Genomic DNA, 22,421 nt, shown 5'->3' on the forward strand with positions numbered 1-22,421 from the left:
GAGAGATGACATTTAAATGCAGATGACTTACTGTGGTGGTTTCCCAGGGGTTGCAATTATGGACAATGATACTGTAGAATGATGACATTGATAGACAGATGATTCACAATGATGATTATCAGAGGAACACACACACACACACAGAAACACAAATTTGAAGTTTGAATCTGTTCACACACATGCATGTTGCCGAACAAGAAAAACAGCTTCTTGGCCCAAATCTACTGTACATCGCTTCCCACTGTATTAGCAGCACTTGAAGCAATCGGCTTGGCTCGAGTCGACCCGATGGGACACAATGCAATGCGGTCTAGCCCGTTGATACCGTCTGATATAGTCACAGATTCCTGACTTGCGCTCCATAGAATCCATGTCTCACTGCCATATACAGTAGCCCAGACAAGCTACATTTTTATTCTGGTTGTGGTGGCTAGATTACGGTTTAAGAAGTTGTGGGTCTTGAGCCAGACAAAGCTATGATATTTATGCTCTTCTAGAGGGACAGGTGGGCTGGTTCGGGATACGCAGTACCGTCAGCGTTTTGCAAGTCAAAGATATAACTTGTTTGCTTTTGGCCATGAGCCTCTGAGGGTTGAACAAGTTACTTCAGTGGCTGAAATCTACCATCATCAGTGCTGAGTCTGTCACAACAAAGAGTTATGGCTGAGGTATGATTAAAGAACATGGGGGCTCATACAACATCATATTGTTACTCTCCCATACATACCTTCACAGGGTTGGACACTAAGCCACTTGCACCAACTTTTTTTGGGGGCCAAGCAGCGAAGCTGCGAAGGCACCCATTGTGTTTCTACGTTTTCTTCCCTATTATTATTATTCCGCCATTGAAGTCAATGGCAGCCCATAGAACCGTCTGGTGAAATTTGGCACACTGATTAGGGACAGTCCCATGATTCATGTCACAAAGTTTCATGTCGGCACCTCCCGTGCTCTAGCGCCACCAACAGGCCAAAGTTGGACTTGCGTTCACGCATGTAACTTCTGACCTGTTAACCCGATTGTCAAAAATGAGGTATCATTGGAATCCTTGGACCAAGCCGAGTTCAACGTGCCCTATGACGTCATTTTCCGCCATGATGGATTTTCCGCCATTTTGGATTTCATCAAAATCACTTAAAACGTATCAGAGGTCACAAATTTTGTCCGATCGACACCAAACTTCACAGATATCATCTACAGACCATGCCTCATTAATGCATTGTGTTTTGTCTTCGGAACTAAAACCGTTCGCGCGTAACAGCCAATCGAAATTTGCAGCAAAGCCGCCAAACAGGAAGTGAGCTCATATCTCAGCAACCCATTCATCTATCATAACCAAACTTAGTCCATGGACTCGGGACCCAATCAGGGGGACGCTCAAGAAATCTGGTGACCTTTAAACTCTAGGGGGCGCTGTAATTAAGAAACATGCCTTTTGGCCTGTAGCAGCAGTTGTGCTTAGAATTAAAATGCACTAGTGGTGTCTGGTACTACTGTTTTAGGTCCTTAGGCCGACCCAAGCCAACTTGTGATGTCATTGTAATTGATTCAGCCGCCATATTGGATTTAATCAAAAACACGTACAAGTTTTCGCAGGTCACAAATTTCAGCGGATCCTCACCAAAATTGGCAGAGACCATCTTCAGACCATGCCTTATCAGTGCATTGCTTTCTGGAACAATTGACAGAAGCATTCGGCTGTAACAGCTAATCGAAATTCTGGTCAAGCAAGCCAAACAGGAAGTGAGGTCATATCTCAGCAACCCTTGCATGTATCAAAGCCAAACTGGGTGCATGGACTCAGGACCCAATCAGGGGGGCACTCAATAAATCTGGTGACCTTTGACCTCTAGGGGGTGCTGTAATTAAGAAACATGCCTTTTGGCCTGTAGCTGCTGTTGTGTTTGGAATTAAAATGTACTAGTGGTGTCTGGTAATACTGTTGGAGGTCCTTAGACCGACCAGGCCAACTTGTGATGTCATCGTAATTGATTCAGGCCGCCATGTTAGATTTAATCAAAACATCAAAAAGTTATCACAGGTCGCAAATTTCATCTGATCTTCACCAACATTGGCACAGACCATCTTCAGACCATAACCTATCAATATATTGCTCTCTGGAACAATTGACAAAAGCATTAAGCCCATAACAGCCAATTGAAATTGGTGGCGGCAGCCGCCAAACAGGAAGTGAGCTCATATCTCAGCAACCCTGCCATGTATCATAACCAAACTTACTACATATTTTCATGACCCCATTAGGAGGATGCTCAAACAATTTGGTGACCTTTGACCTGTAGGGGGTGCTGCAATATTGCATTTTGATCTGTAGTTGCTTGTGTTTTATCAATCTTTTATTTTTTGATGTGAAACTGATGACAACATGTTCCCTCCAGTTAATTCTAATGCGTGCGTGCAAGGGCAGGGCAGGACGGGGTGGGACGGGCAGGGGTGATTAGGTGGGGGGGGTGCTGGCTGGCGGAGGCGGTGGCAATACTCAACCCTGTTTCAGCCCTGTTGATCCCGGGTGTCTGCTGAGTTCTATCTTGTCACCGTGGCTACTCCGGCCTATTCTGCTTGGCCCCCTCATTGCTGCTTGCAGCTATATTTGGGGGCCAAGCAGCGAAGCTGCGAAGGCACCCATTGTGTTTCTAGCTTTTCCTATTATTATTATTACACATCTTTCCTCTGCCATTGAAGTCTATGGCAGCCCATAGAACCGTCTGGTGAAAAGTTGTGAAATTTGGCACACTAATTAGGCTGAATCCCAGGATTAATTTCACCAAATTTCGAGTCCGCTTCCCGAAGCTCTAAGCGCCACCAACAAGCCAAAGTTGGGCGTGCGTTCACGCATCTAACTTTTGACCTGTTGATCCGATTTTGAATAATGAGGTACCGTTGGAATCCTTGGACCAAGCCGAGTTCAACGCACCCTATGACGTCATTTTCCGCCATGATGGATTTTCCGCCATTTTGGATTTCATCAAAATCACTTAAAACGTATCAGAGGTCACACATTTTGTCCGATCGACATCAAACTTCATAGATATCATCTACAGACCATGCCTCATTAATGCATTGCTTTTTGTCTTCGGAACTAAAACCGTTCGCGCGTAACAGCCAATCGAAATTTGCGGTGAAGCCGCCAAACAGGAAGTGAGCTCATATCTCAGCAACCCATTGATCTATCATAACCAATCTTATTCCATGGACTCAGGACCCAATCAGGGGGACGCTCAAGAAATTTGGTGACCTTTTGACCTCTAGGGGCGCTGTAATTAAGAAACATGCCTTTTGGCCTGTAGCAGCAGTTGTGTTTGAATTGAAACCCACTAGTGGTGTCTGGTACTACTGTTGAAGGTCCTTAGGCCGACCCAAGCCAACTTGTGATGTCATTGTAATTGATTCGGCCGCCATATTGGATTAAATCAAAAACACAAAAAAGTTTTGGCAGGTCACAAATTTCATCTGTTCCTCACCAAAATTGGCAGAGACAATCTTCAGACCATGCCTGATGAGTGCATTGCTTTCTGGAACAATTGACAGAAGCTTTGGCCTGTACCAGCCAATCAAATATTTTCATGACCCCAAACAAACAAGTGATTTCATATCTCAGCAACGCTTTCATGTATCAAAACCAAACTTAGTACATGTACCTCAGACCACATCGGGAGGACGCTCAAGAAATTTGGTGACATTTGACCTCTAGGGGGCTCCGTAATTGACAAAAATGCATTTTGGCCAGTAGTTGCTGATGCGCATTATTTTGCAATGGAAGTCAATGGCAGCCCATAGAACCGTCTGGTAAAAAGTTATACAACTTTGCACACTAATTGGGGACAGTCCAATAATTCATTTCACCAAGTTTCATGCCGGCACCTTAAGCGCTCTAGCGCCACCAACAGGCCAAAGTTGGACTTGTGTTCACGGACGTAACTTTTGACCTGTTGACCCGAATGGCAAAATGAGGTATCATTGGAATCCTTGGGCCAAGCCGAGTTAAACACACCCTATGACGTAAATTTTTGACCTCTGTGTTTAAATCACAGCAAGTGTGATCATATCTCAGTCAATCTTTTATTTTTGATGTGAAACTGATGACCGCAAGTTCCATCTAGTTCATTCTAATGTGTGCATGCAAGGGTGGGACGGGGTGGGATGGGCAGCGGCGGTGGGCTGGCTGGGGGAGGGGGCGGCGACACTCAGCCCTGGTTCAGCCCCACAAAATCAGTTATGTTTTGATGTGAAACTTGACCTTGTAACTCAGCCAATCTTGGGTTGTATGGCATGGAACTTGCTGTGACTGCTTAAGGCTATATGTCTGATGCAACGGCATTGACTTACATGGCAAATCTGGCCTGCTGATCTCTCTGCTTGGCCCCCTCATTGCTGCTTGCAGCTATATTTATTATTGTTTTTTTATATATATTTTCCAACATTTAATACCCAGAGGGTATACATACAAGCCGAAACACAAAGAAAAGAAACACAGACAAAAAACAGACACAGACCATGTATCTGTGTGCGCAGTGTATGTGCATGTATGGAATGCATCATGTGCACATTATCTGACCCATTCCATGCTTTCAGAGCACCTTATCACCTTATGTACCAGGCCAGAGCTCTTGTCATTACTCGCGTGGGGGCGAATGCTGTCCACGGCCCAGGGGTATTGGGTTGGGGACCGACCATATGGCAGTATGATTAGCTCAGCTGCAAATAAGGCACACACCAAATAACGCTAATGTCTATCAACAGGCAACACCCAGTTTCTTAAAACATTTCACATTCATGGTACCCTGGAAATCCAGAGTTCTTGCGAGAGCACAATGGAATTGTCTCTGCGAGACACTCTGGCAATGAGCAATGATGCACGTTACTTTTTCCCCTTGCATTCCGGGGAACCAGCTAAACTGATAAAGACAGCGCTGCAACGTTGGAGGACAGTACACATTGGTCGTAGTGTTATCCAATTGCGTCAAAGTCCGAAATCATTCAGAGTAAACATGGTCTAGTGTTATCCAATTGTGTGCAGTGAGATTTTTAAATGCATGCTTATTGCCGCCCCTCGAGTTGGGCCATTACATTGTTCGTGGCCAGACCCTTAAACTTTTTAGATTACCAGGGTCTGGATTTTCCAGGCTACATTCATGGCAGGGTAACCAGGCGAATTAGGGCCACCTCAACCAAATCAGTCCCAAAATATTTAATTTGAGCATTTAATATGGTAAATCTAATCAAACATTTTTAATTATAAAGCAAAGAAAAGAGATTCAATTATAAACAGATACATTTTCTAATTGTCAAAATGGAGAATGAGAAACAATTTTCTCTCTTTCCCAGGGTGTCAGAACTTTCCGGACGAGCTTGCGAGCCCAGTTTGACCTTGAGCGGGACGTGCAGGTAAAGCTGCGCACCATGCTGAGGGGGAAGTGCACAGGTGGCGTGGAGCGCTCCAGCAGCACCTTGGAGCTGGTCTGGCCTCCACACCTGGCTGGTATGTAGATGAATAACAAGCAAGACGATGATGAGCTATGCACAGACGCATTTGATAGACATCCGTGGCACCCAATAAACGGATCTGGGCATTTTTTTCAAATACGAGAAAATGAACGTTTGGTTCCCAGATCACATCTCATTGAGAAGTGGTGGCACTAGCCAGGCTAGTAAATAATCTTGTGGGCAAAATGTTCTCATTCCTGCATCTGACATGGATTTTGGGGTAAGGCAACACATTACGTAACCGGATATCTGTAGTTCAGGTGAATAGCTGTTTGGTGAACGCGTCATTATGAGTAGATAGGTTGTGCAAATCTTTATCAAGGTATGTTTTTCTTGATCATGGTAAGATCTGACAAACAGCCCCTGTTCCCATCCTTCAGGCTATTCACCATGTAGTTTTGAGCCCCAGGACGGACACCCAGTAGCAATGTAAGAACAGCTTTTACTCCATGACACGGCAAATGCGTGTGTGTGTGTGAGAGAGAGAGAGAGAGAGACAGACTGAGCAATTGTGTCATCTCACGGTCTTCGGTTGGTGTGTGAGCCTTCATGTGATTGTGGCGCTTTTCTCCACCCATGACCCACTTTAAAGTTTCATGGCGCGCCTCATAATCAGAATAATAGATGGGTGGGTTAACATGCTGCACAATGACGGGTTGTAAGACACACAACACCCAAATACAAGGATGCAAGGAGGTTTATTTGTCAAATATGCATGCACACACACACAAAGACAAACAAGCATTTGTGTGTGTGTTTGTGTGTCTGCTTGTGGGGTATGAGGATGTCTGTGTATCCTTGCAATGTCATGACAAACAGTTGACGGTCAAGTAGGTTCCTGTTTTCAACATGCTGCAGTTCCAGAGAAACCAAGGACGCACACACACACACACACATGCAGAGAGAGGGTGAGAGAGTGTGAGGAAGAGAGCTCCTGAAATCCTTCCAGAAGTCCAGAATTTCCCAATTGAGACGTGTTTTCACATTATGTAAACACTTTCTCCCTCATTCCACCTTTCAAACCTGCACATACTGCAAAAACAAGCCTACAGGTCGATTGTTATTAATTGTTTTTTTTTTATTACAAACATTATCTCTAAAACAGCTCTGTGATAAGATATTTTCCTTTCCTTCACCTCTTCCTCTTCCTAGTAGTAGGTAGTAAAAGACTAATGATTGCTCTTTATAATACAATAATGTCTAGACATGTCCCCTGTCTATGTGTTTGCAGGTGCGGTGGGCAGTAGGGTGCAGGACTTCAGCTGTGTGTTTCACATGAAGGAGTACATGGAATGCACATGGGACAGGGGACCTGACGAGCCCCCGCACTCCAAGCACTTCCTCTACTACTGGTTAGCTCCCAGCCCTGACAATGCCATGCCTCTCACATACATCCACACAGTTAGCTGCTGCTGCAGCAAATGTTCAAACATCAGGATATTACTACTACCACTGCTAGAACTGCTAACTACTACTTGGACTTCTGATCATTACTATAGGCTGCTGTTATTTCTACATCTCCTACAACCAGTATAGTATTACTAAAACTACTTCTACTAATCAGGTTCACCGACTGCTACTAGGACTCCTGAGAACTATAGGGCAACTGACTGCTAGTGCTAAGGATACTTTTACTAGTATGAGGGCTACAACTAGTTGTAGCTGTATATTGCTGTACAAGATCTGAAGAACATCAAGACCACTTGTTCAGTATTAGTAAATGTGAGTGTACTACCTCAGGATATTGTTACCACTACTGCTTAAAGATAGACAGATAGAGATACTTTATTTTTCCAGAAGGAAATTAAGGATACACTATACTTATACACTCACACACACATACATTCCACAATGTTATACACAGAGAGAGAGAGAGGGAGGGACAAAACAACCCACACACAATGATATATATATATATATATATATATATATATATATATAGACAGACAGACAGACAGACAGGACAGACAGACAGACAGGACAGACAGGACAGACAGGACAGACAGGACAGACAAGACAGACAAGACAGACAAGACAGACAAGACAGACAAGACAGACAAGACAGACAAGACAGACAAGACAGACAAGACAGACAAGACAGACAAGACAGACAAGACAGACAGAGTTACTACAAAGGAAGTAGAGGCCAAGTTCAAGCCTGCTGTTAAGACCCTAAATATTTATCTTTTGGAAACCGGCTACTGACTTGGCCAAGTAGCAAAGGCCATTCTGTTATTTCTCAGAAGAACAAAAGATGTGACCTCATCACATCGAACATAAACCACATGTTTCCTGAGCTGTCACAATAGCCTGATAGAGGGTACTCTAGGGCAGATGTTGATTGCTAATCACCTGTTCCTAAAATACATAGTATATCCTGCCTTTCTTGTTGGTGGTTGGTGAGGTGATTGCAAGTCTGAAATTATCACATGCTGTCACAATCATGTTTACATATGAACTCCAAAACTGTTTCACAAAAATGAAATTCTTAGATCATGTTTGCTTTTCTGTGTTCTTGTATCTGTATAATGTCAGTGAATGAGTTTATCCACTGTAGGTGTCTTTATTTGATGAAAGACTCACAAGATGAGTCTTGTTGTGCCTGTATATGATGGTGGTCAGGCTACTGTCCATATAATCTGAGTAGTTGAGTTGGATCAGTTTACCTTGTAATGAACCTATACCAATAAGACTGACAATGGCTAATACACTCGTATTGGTGTGAAGTCTAAAAGACATAAAAAAAACATTTTAGTTTGTGTTGAAACCAACTTAACTCAAATGTATTTCAAACTTCAGTGACTGCAATCTGTTCTAACAGGCACAGTGGCTTGGAGTCCGTGGCAGAGTGCCCAGAGTATATTCCGCAAAGCGGCGACCGAAAGGGTTGTCTGTTCCCTCGAGACACAGTCAAAGAGTTCACTGACTTCAATGTGTGTGTGAATGGATCATCACCCGTGGGACCTATCAGACCAGCTTATTTCAACATGCAAGTCCAAAATTATGGTAACCTCTCCTCACACTTTCTCTGGTGCATTGTAAAGACTAGGCTCATTTTATCTAAAAAAAACAACACAACTAAATTTGTCTTTTTATGTGCAGTTTTTGCCAATGCCACCACACTCTGATGTGCTGGCATTGCCAAAATTGTGAGTTTTTATGGCTCTCAACCACACAACCCATTTGTGCCAAAGTGTAAAACCCAATTCACAAATAATCCTGAGCAATATTTGAACAATGAACTCCTGATGCTTTCATCATTGACTATACTGAATTCATTATGTTTTTGTATTTTGTATTATTAAAGAGTTATTATTAGCCTACTACTTCGACTACTACTTAAACGACTACTTTGTTTACTTAGTCTGGCCTCTCACAATTGGGAAACACTTCCAACTCTGTAATGCCCGTAGGCGCAAACAATTTTCAGTTTGCCTTGAGTTTTTGCAAACATTTGCAAACCCATACAAACAGTTTGAGGAGGTAGTTCTCTGTGAACATGTTGGGACCGAGAGTTACCGTTGAGATGGAATGTTCAAATGTGTCTGTTCGTACACACGTTTGCCGTGAACATTTGCCTCTATTTAAGAAATTTCACTTCTAATAACTCGGGGTACTGCACTTTGATTGCCATAGCTCACTTGTATGTCACTGGATAGTAGTGACTCGACTGCTGAAGAAATGCATGCCCATGTACAGTAAACAATGACCTCATAAAGAGATCAGTGTTAGTGGACTTGAGCTGACCCCTTGGTGCTGTCTTTGTCCATCTGCGTGCAGTGAAGCCGGGGTTGGTGGAGTCCGTGACCCTGGAGGCCGTTGAGGAGGGCGAGGAGGTGGTGCTGGAGTGGAGGCCTACAGAGGGACACATCCCACCCCACTGTCTGGAGTATGAGGTCATGTCAGAGCACACCAACCAGGATGGGACGATATGGACGGTGAGCTTGTCGTCCAAACACAACGCAACTTGCATGGATTGTACTGTGAGTTTTGTGCTCATGTGATGCCAACAGACTACATGAGTAAATCAAATCAGACTGTGTCTGTGGCGGACTGTTACTGAGAGATAAAAATATTGCCCTATTGGTGATGCATATTTTGCACTAAATTTATGTTCCCATCTACAGTATAGCCTATTCAATGAATGAATTAATTTAGTTGACGTCATGTTTTATACCCATTAATAGTTCCTCTATAAACTTGTGTTGGTTTGTGTGTCCATTAGATGGTGAATGTAACTGAGGATACCTCCCTGGTCTTGCCGGCAAAACAGCAGAGCTGTGCTCGGGTGCGGTCCCACGTGCACAAATACTGCTCCGGCAGCAGCTTCTGGAGTGACTGGACTCAGTGGCATTGTCTGCCGGGTAATACTGTACAAACACACGCATGCACACACACTAGTGTTAATTTTGTCACCTATTTTTAATTTAGTCTTAGTCTTGTGACGAAATGTCCTTTTTAGTCTTTGTCATATTTAGTCATTCAAATATCATTTTTGTTAGTCAAGTTTTAGTCGACTAAAAGTCTCGTCATTTTAGTCTAGTTTTAGTCAAAAGAAAACTAAAGGTATCTTAGTCAGTTTTAGTCAACACATTTTAGTCTTTTTTTTATAAGAAATTATTTCTGATTACCATTTGAGTCAAATAGTGTTTCACACATCTCAATTTTCCAACAATATTGTGTGTCCACAGGCCTACTCGTCTGTTATAATTACTCATTCAGATTTTTGTCAGTCCATTATGTTTACATGCACAGGTAAGTCGAGCTAGAGTTATAGCTCGGCTGGGATTTGACCATAGACAGTAAAAGATTTGACTGGACCACTGTCATATTTGTAGACCAGTGTTTCTCAAAGTGTTGTCCGGGGATCACTGGTGGTCCGCAAGCTATCCCAAGTAGTCCGCGAGCAGACGTGGTAAAATATAATATAGATGAGTTGTTTGCAATATTGAACCAACTTGTATGTAAAAACAGTTCTGCAACACTGTCTATGTAAGATATGCCAGTTTAAATCATACAGTATGAATCCACACAATAAGCAAAGTGCAAAGACAATAAGTAAGGTGGTTCAGTGAGTAGGCCTTTTGTGTAGACTAATTATAGGCTACTGTTGAAGTAGGTCTAATCTTTTTTTTTTTTTTTTTTTAGCTAGGGTTAGTTAAGTGGTCCTGAAACTGAAAATGTTTGAGAAACACTGTCATAGGCCAAAGTATTAATGTTTTACTCCGCCTCGCTAGATGGCGATATGCACCCAAACACAACACATTCCCCAATCAGACTCTCCATCTTAGCCATAGCTAACTTGCTAGCGAACTTTCCATATTAGCTTACTTGCTAGCAAACTTTGCATCATCAGTCTAACTAGTTAAATAGTTGACATTACATGATGAACATTTTCGTATGGACATTCTGGGGGATGTTAATTTGTATGAGAGAAGCTTCAACTTCTGGGTATGTAGCATTGTGGCATAAAGCTTAGGTAGTTAGCTTGCTAACTCTTGCAGAAATATCCAGTGTTCTTGTTCCATGTAGTTTCGTGTTGCAGCCACAGGGTTGCAGCAACAGCACTTAGACTAGCCTACAGGAAAGCTGTTGCGTATGAACTCATTCGGAATATTTTGAAAACATAACAGCTAGATATTCTGTCTTTTGTAGACGAAAATGAAGAGAGATTTTATCTTAGTTTTTATTTCATGCAAAACATTTTAGTCTCGTCTTTTTTCATCAACAGTAATGCATCTTAAGATAGTCTTAGTCAGTGTTTCAGGACAATACTGCCGTCTCGTCATCGTCTCGTCTTAGTCATGAAAAAAAAGGCCGTTGACGAACATATTTCCTCTCGTCTCGTCTGACGAAATTAACACTAACACACACGTACTGTACGTCAACTGATGTAACCTTTAATGATAGCAGTTCATGCCCTCAACCACACACACACACACACACACACACACACGCACACAGGATGTTAAAGATGAACTGAACTGAAATAATCAACATTGATAATGTGTTGATTATGACAATTAAAAATAAATGACACTAAAAAATGTAATTAAAAAAAATCAATACGTAGCCTTTTTTAAGCAACACCAAAATTGCGTTTGTTAGTATTAGAACGCTGCCCGTTTCAATGACGTCACTGGCATGGTAGGACCTGAGAAGTTCTATAGGCAACAGCTGCAGCATATTATGTATACACGAAAATTAGTCATTTTAATGGCATGGGTTACACATTTGAGCCTGTGAGGGACAGGCCTGTAGTGTCTTGACTACCACTAGATGGGGGACGATCGGTTTCAGGCTCCAGCTCAACCTTCAGTAGGATCATTTGGGTGAAAATGACTGTGTATGCCTGCCGAGCATGGACACTGGAATCTATCTGTTTCAAAGCAGTGGCGAAACGTAGGGAAAATGTTCGAGGAAGCCAAAGTGACGGGGAAAATATGTTTATTTATATATGTGTTTATTTCGGGACGTATACATTTTGTGCAATGTACAACATAGATACATTTTGTGCGGCACAACATAGGCTACTGTAGGCCTAGCCTACAGGTCATGTAGAAAACTGGACAAGGGGCGCTTGAGACAGCAACACGCACGCTGTCTCTCGGTCTCCCTCCATCCCTCACACACACACACATTGCCTACTGTACATCCTCCACACAACTGCATACTCACTCACCACCACTACATTAGGCCTATGCGAAGCTACGGTGCATACAAATAAGCTATATAACACGCATTGTCACGGCAATGTAGGCTAACGCAGTCTGGACTACTGGCACTCCTAACAGCAACTCACACGGGCTCTCTCTCCCTCCCTTGAAACTGTTAAAAACTTCGTCACCCCAAGTTGACCCCAGATACACGGAGGATACACGAGTTTGCCGTTTATTTTAGGCTAACGTAGTAACCTTGTGGATGTTGATATTGAGTCTCTTGGTTAGCAGCACTGCGAGTTAAACTCCCTTGCATCAACAATCTGCCCTGAGACGATGAACAACTGGCTTCAGGGTGAGTAGAAAGGGACATTGGATTCTGTTTACAGACCCGCTGTGGTTTAGTTACCAGCTAGTAAACGCATTATTATCGATCTGTGATATCGTCGGAGTCATGGTTTATACTCTCTATGGTCGGAGTGCTAGCTTGTGGAGTTTGACATAAGAGTGTTTCCAAGGTGTTTAGCTGCTAGCCCTTTCCTAGGTTGGATCGTATGGTAGCCTAACAGTGGACCTCATCTGAGGCTACTTTGAGATATTATTCCAAAGGGGACAGATAGGCTACTGCATTTAAAACTTTAAAAGATTGAACGAACCTTCCCGGACTTTGTAATTGGGCGACTCAGTGACTGCATTATGAACGGGGCCGAAGTTGAAACTTAGGCTCCATGGCACATAGACAGTGGGCTTGCCCTTCTACGAATTGAAAAAGACTACAAACTGCCCCACCGAGTTTGCGATAAAGTAATAAGCAAGAAAAGGTTTTTTTAAGTCAGGATATGTCGAGTCAATGGCATTTATTCGTCCAAAGTTACAGACCAGTTTCCATAGTGCACATCTTATCAATAGTTTGAATGCCGTGTGTGTTTCTGCTCATTGACAAAATAGCGTTCAGTATGATTCATGCCCAATTAATTTCCCCTGTTAAAGTGTTCGCCTTTGTTTCACTAGTTTGCTTTCATTTTGTATGAGATTTTGTGATGTAGGCTAGCCTAATTTATAAACAGCTTATGGCCAATATGTAACTCAGCTAGGCCTAATGTTAGTTTCCTTAGCCATGTCAGCTAGCCTCAGACTCATTATCTGCTATGGCTGCTAGTGCTAGTGCGGAGTAGCTTACCATGCCAGTGACGTAGCCGACTGTTGAAATCCAACATGGCGGCGCCCATGTAACAACAAACAACACTTTCAACGTACAATTGTATCCCTTTTAATAAATTCAGCCATTTTAATCATTGTACCAATGAGAAGAAATAAAATACATCTGTTATATCACCTTTACTTCAAATTCCAGTTCAGTTCATCTTTTAGGTTTCTTTCCCTCTCTCTCCACTAGTGGCATCCATCCAAGCAAAAGTCAGCCCAGCGATGGACATCGCACTGATCTGCGTGTTGGTGGCCTCTGCAGCGGCAATGCTCTCTCTTTGTATGTCACTGTGGATGTTCAGAAAAATGTAAGTGTTCAATCACAAAGCTTTTGGAAACCTACAGTACTGTATGTTCATGTGCTCCAAAGTTATGATGAGTGTAACAAAGAGCATGATCATGTCATGGCAAGTGTTCAGATATAAATCTCTCATCTACTTCATGACACGGGAGCTTACATCCATTTACATTCGCATTTATCCATTTAGCAGACACTTTTTCCAAAGTGACTTACATACGTCAATTATATATCAAGGGCATTGTTACATTGCTGGGAATTTCAGGCCACTGCATGCTAGCACAGCTTAACCACTAAGCTACCACCACCTATGCAACAGGTATCATTACTATGGGTTTTTTTTCCTGCCATTAATAAAATTAAAATGAAAACAGTGAAATTAAAATGAAAAACTCGTTTTGCCATTTAATTTTCAAAGTTTCAGTGCAATTATCCTGCCAAATTTAAAAATAAAATGAAATATATACATTTGGCTTTTAATTTTCCTGATAAACACGATACATTTGTGACAAAAATAAAAAATAAATTGAAAACGTCTATTTGTCATTTCATTTTCATTACCATCCTGGTATTTACTGCCAAAATGAAAATGTTAGTTTGAAAATGCAAACTTCACTTTGACTTTGCCTTTTCCCTGACAATGCTAATAATGTATGCCAAAATGATAAATAAAATGAAAACTGACACCTGCTTGGCATTTATTTTCCATTTCTCGATTTTCATTTTCATTTTCAAGTTCACAACATGCAAATGAGCTGCATTGTTAATGAGATGTATGTGGGTGGTGCTCTGGTGACGACAAAATTAAATGCCTACCATGATCATGATTTAGCTTTTAGATCAATAACGCTGTTGGTTGATCGCAGATGGTAGATCGTTCAAGACGAGGCCGATAGCGGCCCTAGAGTCCCCTTGTATCACACGAGGGCCGCCCAGGCACACAGGCCTCGCGGTGATGCAAGGGGGACTCTAGGGCCACTACGGCCTCGTCTTGGACCGATCTGGCTGCCATCTTGCCGTCAACCAACCGCGTTTATTGATCTAAAGCTAAATCTAGGGGTGTGACTTTCGAAACCGACGTATCGAATAAGTGTCGGCTTCGAAGCACAAGTGTTTCGAAACACTGCTTCGAAACGTGGTTTAAAACAGCCATGTCATGTGATCACTGCTTCGAAACATCGTTCAAAATCTCCATGTCATGTGACCAAAGTTAAGTGAACCTTCGGTGCATTTCACCGGTGTCGGCAGGCGTGCCCACGCGTTCAATTAACAGTGTAGCTTTCTCTTATGCAATAACCATGATGGTGTAGTGGTTAGTGAGGGTGTTTTTTGCACGGTAGCCCAGGCTGCTCAAATGTGGTTCGATCCCTGTTTGATTTGTAAGGTATTGTTTCAGATCGTATCTGTTTATGTTTTCTTACTTCACCATTAATCACACAGTTTCAACTAAACTCTCAGAATGGTCAAAAATCGAGAGTTTTTATAAGAAGAAAGTGATTTAGAGAACACACAGTGACAGCAATAAGACTCCCTTTATTGTGACTTCATGTGGTCTCCCATCCAGTAATTGACCAAGGGTATGCTGCTTAGCTTTTGACAAAGACTGAACACAGGTAACACAGCGAGCCACGAACTTTAAAGACTGCATCTCTAATAATGGGCGCATTTGACAGATTTGTTTCACCCCTAAACAGCTCTGAGGTGTCGGAATTGTTTCAAAGCTTCGGAACAATTCGGCACAATTGCTTCGAACGTTTCAGTGTTTCATAAAGCCTCGCTTTGCCCATCCCTAGCTAAATCATGATCATGGTAGGCGCATTTAATTTGTCGTCACCAGAGCACCACCCACATACATCTCATTAACAATGCAGCTCATTTGCATGTTGTGAACTTGAAAATGAAAATCGAGAAATGGAAAATAAATCGCAAGCAGGTGTCAGTTTTCATTTTATTTATCATTTTGGCATACATTGTGCGCATTGTCAGGAAAAGGCAAAGTCAAAGTGAAGTTTGCATTTTCATTTTCCAACTAACATTTTCATTTTTGGCAGTAATATACCAGGATGGTAATGAAAATGAAATGACAAATAGACGTTTTCAATTTATTTTTATTTTTGTCACAAATGTATCGTGTTTATCAGGAAAATTAAAAGCCAAATGTATATATTTCATTTTATTTTTAAATTTGGCAGGATAATTGAATACACTTTGAATTAAATGGCAAAACGAGTTTTTCATTTTAATTTCACTGTTTTCATTTTAATTTTATTAATGGCAGGAAAAAACCCCCCATATCATTACAGCATGAGAAATTAGGTATACAAGGGGCGGAGTGGGGCACTAAAATCCACTGGGAAAATCCCCTCCACGCAAACACATCAAAAGCACAAACAAAATATATGTCAATTTAAAATACTAATAGGCTACATTTGGAGAAAGGAACTATGGATTGTGCTAATGCAATACAACAAGCCAATCAACCACAAACTAGGCACTTTCAATAAATGTGTAAGGAACTAGATATTTAAGTGCAGTATAAAAACAGCTTTGTGGGTGGATGGAAATTTCAAGCATCATGCAAGGACATATCTGGGTATCATAGCACTCCAATAGTTGCCTGTATAAATTTAAAAAATGCCTAGCCTACAGACAATGTCAACCTAATAACACAGATTAAATAATTGAAAAACCAGGCACTTTGAATAGGTTTGTAGAGAATGATTAAAGTAGGCCTATATAGGCTTACATATAGATAGACAGTTCCAACGAGTTCCACAAACCATTTATCAGCCTGAGTGGCCCATTAATTAGTCATAGGCTAGGCCTAGGCTACATAATCAACATAAGACTAGCTTGTGCTAGTTTCCGCCTAGCAATAACGCCATTGCTTTAGCTCCGCTAACCTTTCTCTCTGCCTTCCATCCATGTGTAAAACAGCAAGCAAACATGCAAATCCGTCGACTGTTTTCCTCCAACTTGATCGTTTGTAGGGTCATGCCATTAGACGAGGGGCCGCTCATTTATCCCCCTACATTTCTGTAAATAGACTTGACCTGCAATCGGTTCATTGGATAAACCAGAAACACATTCCCCATTCCCAGGAGGCTTTGCTCCATTCTAGCCTAGGCCTGCGTTAATTTAAGAACTAACAAACAAATTAAATTGTCATTTATTTTTTATTTTTTTTATTTGTGACCATGAAAGTTCTGTAACGCCGGAATAAGACAATGAATTAAGATAAAAAATTAAGGCTAGGCTACACAAAAATCAGCATGGGAGAAATGACTATGCAGGGTAACCATGAATGACATATAGACAGTGAGCCAGTGGTATAAATATTGGTTGGACTTCTTAAAACTGAAGTGTAGATCTCGGAGATTTTCGTGGAAAATTCTAAATGTATGACTCACGGCCGCGATAAAAGCTCACCTTGCCCAGCCGACCGGGAAAACTTCCCACCGTCAGTGTTTGATATAGAGCTGCACAGTACTGCCCACAGCCGATGCCGGATGTAAAAAATCAATGCAATTTCTCCATTGACAATTGCGGTATAAGCCATAAAAACTTAACTGCACGTGGTAGACTTAAACCCAACTACGGCTGTACTAAGCGATTGTATATGCTCCTATAGACACCAAGAGTTCATGGGGCACTAACCTTGTTTTGAAATAAATGCCTTTTATTCGCGATCTCTTGGATAAGTACTTCATTACCCACAATCCTGAACAATCCCACAGTGATGCCTCTGATTGGTTGAAAGGCCGTTATGGTCATAGTTTGAAACTTTTTTCTCTGCGAAAAATATTGACAAAAATGGCGAAAATTTTAATGTGATTAAAAACTTTCTTGACGAATATTGGTACTTGTATCAACAAGGATTGGGGTTTATACATCACACAAACTTAGTCAGGGCCAATTCACTATCAAATAGACCACTGTAAATGTTAGTTTAAACACTCAACCTCTTCAGGTAGCCGACAGGCTAACCTTTAGCATTTCCGACATTGTATGTCATTACATAATGCAGCTAACATTAGCCTACATGCTGCAACACAGGTATGAAATATATTATGTTTTAGTGAGTGTCCAAAGGGTGAAAGCCACTTTAAATCGGGTCACATTATTGACTGTTGTGTGTCCGAGAGTCAGTTTGTGGGTTTTGTAAGTAGGCCTGTCAAACTCGATTCCTTTTAAGGATCCGGGTTATTCTGAGTCACTCACTAAACTGATCCGGGTTGAACGAGTCACTTGAGTCACTTGAGTCAGTATTGCTAAATCGCAAAGAAATTCAGACTACGTTCAAGCAGTGCAGTGGGGTGCTTCATTTCGTTAAGTGCCTTCTCATGTTGGATGTGGATCCTCCATGATTTGAAACCAGGTTTTTGCAGTACTTGCATTTAGCCTAAGAGTTTTTGGTCTCCTGGTCAAAGTGCATCCACACATTGTTCATCTTTTTTGGTGCTCATGTTCAGAAACTTTGATCTTATTGACAGGGAGGGTAGCCTATATTATAATAATTAATTATTTGTTGTTGTTTTGTTAACAATAGAAAATTTGCCTAGGTCTAATGCTACTCTGCTACAATGTTTATTACCACTACTATATACTAATAGTAGGCTACTAGGAATCTATTCTAATAGGTATTATAGGCAGCTAATAGGCCTACTAGGCAACTAATATTATTAGCCTATTAATCATAGCTATATATATATATATATATATATATATATATATATATATATATATATATATATATATATATATATATATATATATAAAATAAATAAATAATGTTAGGTAGCCTAATATCATATCATATATAATATAATATAAAATAGCCTAATATAATAGCATCAAAATCTCCACCCACTCACGGGAAAGAAAGCAGTTTGAGCCAGACTGTTTATTTATTGTGTTAACCTAGCCTAAGCAATTGACTTTCAATGTAGACATAGAAACAGGAACGTAGAAATGCCCTGCAGTGACTGAATTATTATTATTATTATTATTATTATTTTTACTACTACTACTACTACTACTACTACTACTACTACTACTACTACTATTCTCATTAGGCCTATTATTATTATCACCTTGACACGAGTAGAAACTATAGGCTACTTGCTCGTCTACAGATCCACTCATGACAATGTAGCCGGCTGATTCGACTGACTCGCACTCATAACAACATAATGTAACCGGTCCGCCCGCGGCTGATCCAAATGACCCAGGTAAGCTAGCCTACTCAAGCAACTCCATACAGAGCTTGCAATGTTTCGGACATTGCAACTGTCTTCGCGACCTAATTGCATTTTAAAGTAGGCTATCGTGCAGAATATATGTTATTTCAGAAGTGAAAGAATGGCTTTTGTTGTGGATTTTCTTTAACCTTGACGAGGTTACCGTTCCTCTAAAGGAGTCATGACAACGCCCCTTCGGCTGACTCTAACAACAACGTGATCCACTGGCTAGCCTATGACCAATGTTTCAGACTGTCTTAAGGCTTTTAAAGATTCGCTATATGTTATTTCAGAAGAGCACTCATTTTCTTTTAACAACGTAACCGCTCCTCTAATGATCCACTCATGACCACGTGCTGATCCTTCATAACAACGAACCCGGCCTGCTGCAGAGCAGCTCCATACAGAGCTTGCAATGTTTGGACTGTCTTCGCGACCTAATTGCATTTTAAAGTAGGCTATGCCTACGTGTAGAACATTGTATGCTATTTCAGAAGTGAAAGAATGGCTTTTGTTGTGGATTTGCTTTTCACCTTGACGAGGAGTTACTCGCTCGTCTACTGATCCACTCATGACAACGTAGCCGGCTGATTCGGCTGACTCGCACTCATAACGTAACCGCCCGGCCCAGCGATCCGACTAACCCGGGTATACAAAGCAGCTCCATTAAGAGCGTGCAATGTTTCGGACTGTCTGCGCGACCTAATTGCATTTTAATATGCTACATCTATACACCAAATCTAAAGTATGCCTAGGCTACATGCAGAACATTGAATGTTATTTAAGAGGTGAAGAATGGCTTTTGTTGTGGAATTGTTTTTCACTTTGAGGAGGAGCTACTCGCTCGTCTACAGCCACTCATGACAACGTAGCCGTAGCCGACTCGTACTCAATGTAGCCTAACCGGCCGGCTGATCCGACTAACCCGGCTCTGCGGGAAGTTAACCAGTTATCTCAGACTGCCTGCTCACTCAGTCGCTTGAGTTGATTTGTGGAGTTGTGGTTATCCTACTTACGAAATTGTTACATTTTTGGCAGCTATGATGGCTAGTAGGCTAGCTAATGTTGCAAGAGGTTTGTGTGTGGCGCTGTTTATCGTTTTAGATTGAATTGTAGTAGGACTCAACTGATCCGAGTTAATGATACTAGAGACTCGCGACTCATGGGTTAATTTAAAGATACGGGTGAAAGATCCGAGTGAATCACGACTCAAACAGGCGTATTTGTAAGGGCCAGCATGAGGGACAAGACCTACAAAGTTGTGGTGAGTTAAGCAGGGAGGTTGGTAATGTTAATGCTGCTAGCAGTGCTAGTTAACATTAGCTAGGCTACTGTAGCCTTCATACTGTATGATTCATATCAATCATTAACCTAGGAATACTAAGTGCATTTAATGAACATTTTGTGTAATAATTCACGGCAAATTAATGAACTGAATATGGTGGTCCAAGAGCAGACCATGCACCAGTCCGTGCATCAGCCCGACTGAGCAGTGATGACCGCATAGGATGAATAAGACCGCATAGGTAACGTTACGAAGCACTGCCACGTTAACGGCTTTCACACACACACCACGATATAAAATACACGATGATAAATATAAAATTCAATATCAAAACACTATTATTTACACGATTACTCCTGAAATAACTGCTATTAACTGCACATTCACTATATAAAAATCACTGTTTGGAGGAAAGGGTTCGCGTGCGGTCGCCGGTTGGAAATGGCAAAATAAATCGCGCCGATTTTGCCTATATTATTCAGTGAGGCGCGGTGGTTTATGGGATGAGTAGTTCCTTCGCTCGGAAATGAAAATATGTACACAGTCTTGTACCTTTGACTTTTTTTGGATTTTCTCTTCGTTTTTTCACTCAAAATTATATATGGTATGCTTATGAGTTATGCCGTAGCTGGTTAGCCTAAGACATGCTGTAAAACTCTTTAGATTTAGATTTTTCCAAACGTCGATGGGACAAATGAATGGGAATCTTACATCCGGCACCTAACCGCATTTTACCTGTGGGCGGGACTGTGCAGCTCTATTGACGGGGATTTAGCAGCTTGCAGTAACTTGTATGGAGAAAATATCAGTCATGATGATGAGAAACACACAAACAGTTTTCACCTTAATCCTCCTCCACCACCTTTTTTTCTACGACTTTCGTTTAAAAAGATCCATACAAATAACTAACTTAAGCTCTATGCTGCTTTTGGCCTGTGCAGGTGGATGAAGAGAAGTGAGCAGAAAATGTTGAACAGCTCTCTCTTCTGGGAGAACCAACAACACCTGAAACTGTCCCCAGCTTTGAGCCATCCCTGACCTGAACTACCCCAGAGGCTTCAATCCCTGCTTCAGCTTTGCACTGTTGGAGTCAGCCCACATGCCTGAGGGGGGGGAGTGCTAGAACACATGTTGGAGCATATGCTGGCCTTTTCCCAGCACCAGAAAACCAAACAGACTGATGACTGGTGGATTCGGGCTGTTGACTGATGACAGTGGAAATTAATTCAGTGGTTTTCTTGCTATTGTTTGCCATAAGAATATTTCAACATGACTTTCATTACTCTGGTTTAGGTGTTTTACTTGGCAGATTTCATGTCCCAATAAATCAGAGAGTGGTCCATGAGATGTTTTTAGAGCATAGCAGCATGTCACAGAAGCTGTCATTTAAGATCAGAGGTGCCATGATAATAATTCATTTGATAACATGGTTATGGATATGGTTATGTTAAGTTTTCTAAGTCAATGTCATCAGTATTGGCCAGTTGAATGTTAGACTTCGAATTAGTCTAATGTGAAGTTTCCACATTAATTCTGTTAGTTACTCAAAAAAGCCTGTTGTCTTGCCATATTTTAAAATGGAAAGAAGAAAGAAAGAAGAAAACTATTTATCTTGTTTTGCACTGTATACAGAGTTAGTTTAGCTGCGAATTATAATACATCATTTCATTTGTACTATTATTGTTCTCTTTTATTGCAAGAAATGTATACTGTTTTGTGGTTCATATTAGGCTTTAAACCTGCTGCAATAAACATGTATTGAAGACTGAAATCTAACACTGTGCAATAAAACATCAACACATGGCATTATGATGCCTATTACAAAGACTGGAGACAACTCTAAACATTTCTGCTGCATTCCAGTTGTCTCATAAAATGACTCGTGCTTGGAAATTGTGTCACATCCATGTAAAAACCCGAGCTGGTTGCATTCCAGTTACCTCATCAAACGATTTGGAGCTCAGGTTAGGCTGTTGGTGAAACCTTTTACTACTGTAGAAGTTTCTTACCATTCAGGGCATTATTATGACCGCCGCGCAGCGAAGCAGATTTTTTTTTTCTTTTTCGCATGCCCAAATTTCCGTCAATGATTCCCGGGACACTGAAAGACCGGGGTACACGAAACTTGGTGGGCATGTAACCCCACATGGATAGCATGGAACCATCGTTTTTCGTTTTGATCTGTAGCCCCCCAGCTGGACTGGACCCCGAAAGGAGGGTAGGGCAGACAC

General features: G+C 41.5%; 1 protein-coding gene across 1 annotated transcript in view; it reads left to right on the forward strand.

Annotated features, from left to right (window-relative positions):
* il13ra2 (interleukin 13 receptor, alpha 2) overlaps window positions 1-21,961 on the forward strand; it is a 51,562-nt gene extending 29,601 nt beyond the window's left edge. The window contains exons 5-11 of the mRNA XM_048238062.1: window positions 5,344-5,497; window positions 6,734-6,854; window positions 8,324-8,508; window positions 9,283-9,440; window positions 9,728-9,866; window positions 13,558-13,675; window positions 21,132-21,961. Of these exons, the coding sequence (XP_048094019.1) occupies window positions 5,344-5,497; window positions 6,734-6,854; window positions 8,324-8,508; window positions 9,283-9,440; window positions 9,728-9,866; window positions 13,558-13,675; window positions 21,132-21,228 (972 nt within the window). The 3' untranslated portion in view covers window positions 21,229-21,961. The remainder of the gene's footprint in view (window positions 1-5,343; window positions 5,498-6,733; window positions 6,855-8,323; window positions 8,509-9,282; window positions 9,441-9,727; window positions 9,867-13,557; window positions 13,676-21,131) is intronic.
* The last annotated feature ends 460 nt before the right edge of the window (window positions 21,962-22,421 follow it).

The sequence above is a fragment of the Alosa alosa genome, chromosome 2 (genome assembly GCF_017589495.1).
Source record: "Alosa alosa isolate M-15738 ecotype Scorff River chromosome 2, AALO_Geno_1.1, whole genome shotgun sequence".
In the NCBI taxonomy this organism is placed as follows: Eukaryota; Metazoa; Chordata; class Actinopteri; order Clupeiformes; family Clupeidae; genus Alosa; species Alosa alosa.